Here is a 6,016-nt window from a genome sequence, read left to right on the forward strand (position 1 = left end):
TTATGCACAGAATGGCAGAAATGAATGTTTTCAATCGTGGAAAGGAAAACATGTAAGATTTTCTCCAGTTGTTCACCCCGAACATAAAAGACTCCACAGTATGGAAAAGAAGAAGAAGGAGCCCTGTACGGACAGGATCTCCAGAGTGCTACTTGGGGAAAATCCACTTGATTCTTGTAACTTGATGTTACTCTGCACAGAATCTGCATTCCTATACTGGATTAACTCACTGTCTACAACCCTTTTGATTCTTTCATTTTGAAAACCCCTCTTCATACACCATTTATCGTTTGGTCTTTCTTTTGAGACCTGGAAAGGACTCTACACGTCTTTTTACCCCATTCCAAGATCCCCAAGGCAAAATATGAGGAGACAAAACAGGAGGGCAGGATTTTCAGGAAACTTGTGTCAAGTGGAATCGGGTCACACTCCGCAGATGGTACACCTCCTGCAAGAAAGGCCCCTAAGAAACCAAAGGAGTGACCCGGGCTGGCGACATTTCCACTTGCTGGACTCCTCTGGCACATGAATTCACTCTGTTTCCCACGCTGGTGTCTGTGGCGTAGAAATGCTTGGGCCTCCCTCATTACTCTCAAAAGATGCCTTTAGCCTGGAATGGAAATTACACAAAGCTGGAAACTCAACAGTGCTGCACAGGAAGCCAGCACACTGTCCATATCATTAGCTAGGATGTTTGGCATTCAAGAGGCGCTGGTCAGAAAATAATCACTACTGTAAGTGATGTCTCAGGATATGGGTCAGCGTTGGTCCACTATAAAAGACAGCCCAGTTCCTTACTCTCACATTCGCTTCTCTTGCCTCTTTCTTCCTGGGATCCAGGTGAGCGTGAGCCCCCTTCCTGTCTCCCTCTCCCTTCATAGGAGGCCTGAGGTCTATAGACCTCTCATCTGCTACCATGCAGATGGAGCAGATCTACTAGCTCTGTTCCATGACAAAGCTTGGAGCTGCTGCTCATGGAAAAGGGAAGTTTGGAAGGAAGGGGAGAAGGTTGGTCCTGGACAGTAGCTGGGACTGCACTGCTTCTGGGGGGGCTACTGGGCTAGGGTCTGAGAAGTAGCTTGATAGGCATCGCGTGCTTCTTTCTGGGTCCTAGCAGGAAGAGACCAGGAAGCCGATGATCATCCCTGCACAGCTTCCAACTCCCAGGACTGCATGTGTGTGATTCCCTCTTGGTGGGATGCTAGGCTCCTCCTGACTCTCTATTTTCTCCACTCGGTCCTCTCTCTCAACAGGTACATTGCCAGCCCAAAGACATGTCCTGCTGTAACCCGTGTGTGCCATGCCAGCCCTGCGGCCCGACCCCTCTGGCCAGCAGCTGCAATGAGCCCTGCGTCAGGCAGTGCCAGGACTCCACCATCGTCATTGAGCCCTCTCCCGTGGTGGTGACCCTGCCCGGACCCATCCTCAGCTCCTTCCCGCAGAACACCGCCGTCGGATCCTCCACCTCCGCTGCTGTTGGCAGCATCCTCAGCTGTCAGGGCGTGCCCATCACCTCGGGGGGCTTTGACCTCTCCTGCATTTCCAACCGCTACTGTGGCAGAAGGTGCACCCCCTGCTAAAGGTGCTGGGCACTGGTCCCAGACAAGGACCCCCAACGATCTCAGGACACGATGCTGGACAGCAGAACAGACTTTGTGCCGCAGTTTTCAGAGCAGATGACCATCTGTGGCTTACCCTGTCACGACAGACAGGAGGGCCTCACCTGGCTTCTCTAACTACGTGGCCAATGTCTAACTATATTCCCTTCCACTCACTTTTCTCTCTTTTCTTTGTTGTCTGTTACTCTCCCCAAAATTCTCTCAGCAGGTCCTAGGGACCTTCTAGCCTCTCTCCTCTGATGGGCATTTAGGAGGGCGTCCTGTGGCCATTCTGCCATAGGAAAAGGGGAACAGAATCTTGTCTGCTTCTGCTGCTCCCTGCCCTTGGGATCTCCACTTTGTCTGACCTCATTTCCCTCCTTAGACTCATTAAACATTTGCTGCAACCTTCATTGTGTCCCTGCATGGTTTGTCCTTCTTCTGCTAATATGGTCAGATGAGAAAATTCTTGCTCTGAAATGACAAAGCACAAGTATATAAGTTCCCTACTAGTGGGGTGGGTGGGAAGGGGGGGGCGGGGTGGGATGGGATGGGATGGGATTGGGATGGGATGGGGAGGCAACTGTAGACATTCAGCCTTCAGTGAAGGCCACATCTAGAGCAGCCTTGTCCCAGCTCTGCTGCATGTGTCCCTGTACATTTGCAGGCCTCGTGTCATCCACGTGGCCTGGGCTTGCTCCATCTAAGCCCTGGAGAGTCGCTGAATGGAGTATTCAGCCAGGGAACTGACACGTGTAGCCCGGGCTTGAGCCCTAGTCCCACTGCTCACCTCAGCTCTGAGATGAACTGCACGTAACACATCTGCTGCCTGTGTTGAAGCAATAATTGACAGATGCTTCTCAGATAGAAGTAACTGACCTCTGAAACCAACGTCTGGCACGAATTGGCAGACTTACTCTTGGGTGTACTTCCTTCTCTTGATAATGGTCAAGTTGTTCTGGATGCCAGAATCCACAAAAATTGGAAGCTGATGACTCCAAAAGGAAAAGGAAGAAAGAAACACTTGCTGGAATAGTGTTAGGGGAGACCACATGCTTGAGCAGTTGACAGGAAATCTTCCGTGTCCAGGACATCAGTGCTTGGCATCAGAAGTAGGGAAGAAGAAGGACTGCAGAAGGAGGTTTACACATCACGCGCCCAAGAAAGATGAGTAATGCCAGAATCTGCCTCCTGAACACCACCTCAGACTTTCCCGTGCGGATGTCAGGGCCCCTGAATCTCTCTGGGAATGAGACGTAGGGCTTTGAGCAAGAGATTCTGGGCAAGTCCTGACAGAACACTTTGCATTAGGGCTGAGAACACTTTGCAGTAAGGCTGCATTCTGTCCTTCTGCATACGAGTGGAAGAGATGAACATACGCACCCAGGCCAGTACCCAGCAACTCCCTGTGGAGAAGGAGCAAAGGCCAAGAGAAGGATTTGAGAGATCAGGAGTTCACGGGCTCACGCGGAAGGTATTTCCAGCAGCTCTGCACTGATCTGTCCCTCCTAGAGAACCTGATTCTCTTCCAGGACTCCCCAAGGATCCTGAGGTGCGTTTCCAGCATCCTGTGGGCAACAGGATGTTCTGCATGGTAGGTGGGGATGGAAGCCCATGACCAGTCCTGCTCCATCGCATCAGGGCCAGAGCTCAGAGGTACCAGGCTGAGGGATTCTAAGCAGGTGCGCAGGTTGAAGATCTCACAGGGGTGTTCTGTGAGATCTTCAACCTCACAGAGGTTTTTGAGGATTGGTTCAGACCGGATCACAAGCCCAGAAGAGGGCTCAGTGAGGATGGTGGAGTCCGGGCACTGCCTGACACAGGGCTCACAGCAGCTGCTGGACAGAGGGGTCTGGCTGCAGGGCTGGCATGACCGGCTCCGGTTACAGCAGGTCTAATCATCGGGCTGAAGGTGCACCCGTTGGGAGAGAGGGTAGAGAGGAAGCAGAACATTGCATCCCAGACTCTTATAGCCTTTTCATTTGAAAGGTTCCCTTAATGGTCTTCTTACCAAACTCTCACAGCTAGAATAATTCATGTCAGTGTGTGGCCTGGTTCAGGCTAGATCCAAGAGAAGGAAGTGAAGAGACCCTAGGACCCAGGCCCCAGGAAGGGGGGAAAGAGGGGAGAGAAACGCAAGGTGATGGGCCCAGATGAGGAAAACAGTGGCAAACCCCTAAGGGATAAAGTTAATTTTCTGAGTATAACATCAGAATGTGAGATAATACAATAGAATACAGTACGACTGCAATTACACCCAATAAAATGAGAGCTTCCAAAACCAAACTCCTTTCTTTAATGCTGTAGCCTAGAAAACAAGGGAGCAGTGATAGGAAAGAGGGCAGTTTTGAGATTCCCAGTCTGTTTTTGCTTTCCCTCCACCAAGCAGAAAACAGAAGCGGAAAAATGAAGTCTCCTGGGAGTTCATTCTTCTCTCCTGTGACCAAGTGACCAGAAATATCCCACGCAATCAAAAGAGTGTAGAGTAACCGATGAGACAAAAAATACTGAATCCAAAAATACCCCATCGTGCTAACAAGTCATTTTCCAGTATGAGCAGTCCTTCTGCACAGACCTACTCTCAGTGTGTTCTCTCAGACTGTGGACACACCTGGGATTGCAATCACCCAAATGCAATACCTTGCACATGACCTGCATGAATTTCAAACGGGCTGATTTTCATGCCTGTCTGGGTCCCTAAGGATGCCATCAATTACCTCTGTCGCATCACATGCCCCATTCACCTTAGTCCAATTGGAAAAGTTGCTGAGGGTACAATCAATCACACTATCTACGTCACAGCTAAAAGCTGCGTTGACCAGTGCTAGAGGGTGGTGCACTTTCAGTCTCATCAGGTGGCCTTCAATGTGCTCTGCTCTTACTGTCGGAGGGATTTTGCTCCCCCGACCCCTGCCTACAGGTTCAAGGATGTGAGAGACCTGGGATGCCTGATTACCAGTGAAGACTGGGCTGAAGAACTTGCTGAGTATCGCAGCCTTTACGGTGTTGGTTGAAGACTTTTCACCATTCTCATTTATCAGCGGTAGGACATTCTACTTCAGCTGCGTCTTCTGACCGAGGAACATCTAGTACCTCGTCTCTTTATTTATCACAGCCCTCAAGCAGTTCAGTTCCACCTGAGCCCTGGCAGTCATGATTGCATCTCTGTACATCTGGACAGCAGGCCTGTAGACTTCCTAGGCCACCCATCTCAGCTTCCACTGGCTATACCTTTCCTCATTATCCCCCAGTTTGACCATCCAGTCCTTGCCCAGCCATACTGGTTTCCTGCCTTCTCTGCTTCATTTCTTACCCTGTGGGAGGGAGAGCTCTTCTGCTCTCAGAAAGGTGTCCTTCAAGGACTGCCTGCTCTGGTCAGTTCCTGTGTCCCTAAGTACACAGTCTCCCAGAATACCTCAATTAACACAGGATGCAGACGGGGAATAGGTGAGGCGACATCAATAATCTAACTTATTCGCTAGGAGGATTTTGACATAATCAAGAGAAGGGTGAACGGTGACAATGTGATTCTGTAGATGCATCACAACAGATCTCGGTTTTAACTGGCAGATGACTCTAGCCCAGGAGCACCTACAGGACATTGCCCTGAGGCAAGCAGCACGTGGGTTATGCGTGGAAGGTTTTGGTGCCAGGGTGAGAGCAGGAGCTGGCACCCAGGCCAGGGCCAGGCCCAAGGGTGGCCTGGCTGAAGGCTCCACACAGTGACTACAGCGGACCAACAAGGAGCCTGGCCAAGCCAGGAGGTCAACAGAAGCCCAGGCCAGAGACAGGCTCTCATTGGTCAAGATTCCCAGTCACATGATGTGCTCCAGGCTCGAAGGGATATGTCTACACAGAGACACATCGAGGCAAGGACAAACAGCCATTGGTTCAATAGTAATCACGGATAACTTCCTGCTTCAAAAGAGGGCGCCTGAGAGATGAAATTGCAGCAGTGTGCGCTGGCTGGCCTCCCATATCTAGAAGAACGATGGAATCTCCCTAGATGATTCTCACTAAAGCCATGGCTTTCTCCTTTGGACGTCTGTGCGCAAACGACAAAACAGAAACACTGAAGGACACAGAAGGGGATGCAGCAAGTGTTTAATGAGTCAGAGGAGGGAAATGACATCACTGCAAGTGCAGATAGCAAGGGTGGGGAGCAGCAGGAACAGACATGAGCCTGTTCCCCGGTCCTACGACAGCGTTGCCACCAGGCCCACACGTCTTGGCCAAGAAAGGAAGAGAGGTTGCAGGTCACTTTAGGCTGGTTTTGAGGGTACTAACAGAGATCGCTGAGGCAAAAAGACAGCTGAGATATTAGATAGGAGGAGAGAGCAAAAGGGAATATTGATAGATTTTCTCCATGTGGTCAGGGAAGCCCAGCTGGCCCCGTGCTGTGTGTCTTGCAGGGCAGA

The 6,016-nt window shown here is 50.7% G+C and overlaps 1 protein-coding gene across 1 annotated transcript; it reads left to right on the forward strand.

Moving 5' to 3' along the window:
- The first annotated feature begins 741 nt into the window (after positions 1 to 741).
- On the forward strand, positions 742 to 1,580 carry LOC146542541 (feather keratin Cos1-1/Cos1-3/Cos2-1-like). The gene is made up of 2 exons (XM_085210843.1): positions 742 to 840; positions 1,254 to 1,580. Exons 1-2 carry the CDS (start codon positions 742 to 744, stop codon positions 1,578 to 1,580), a joined length of 426 nt encoding a protein of 141 aa, XP_085066969.1.
- Positions 1,581 to 6,016: the final 4,436 nt, after the last annotated feature.

The sequence above is a fragment of the Meleagris gallopavo genome, chromosome 29 (assembly GCF_905368555.1).
Source record: "Meleagris gallopavo chromosome 29, MGAL_WU_HG_1.1, whole genome shotgun sequence".
Taxonomy (NCBI): domain Eukaryota; kingdom Metazoa; phylum Chordata; class Aves; order Galliformes; family Phasianidae; genus Meleagris; species Meleagris gallopavo.

Excerpts from the sequence above, each read along its gene's own strand:
- LOC146542541 (XM_085210843.1), top strand. The coding sequence starts at position 742 with ATGTCTCAGGATATGGGTCAGCGTTGGTCCACTATAAAAGACAGCCCA. Across the intron at positions 841-1,253 it reads TCTTTCTTCCTGGGATCCAG|GTACATTGCCAGCCCAAAGA; the intron begins GTGAGCGTGAGC and ends CTCTCTCAACAG.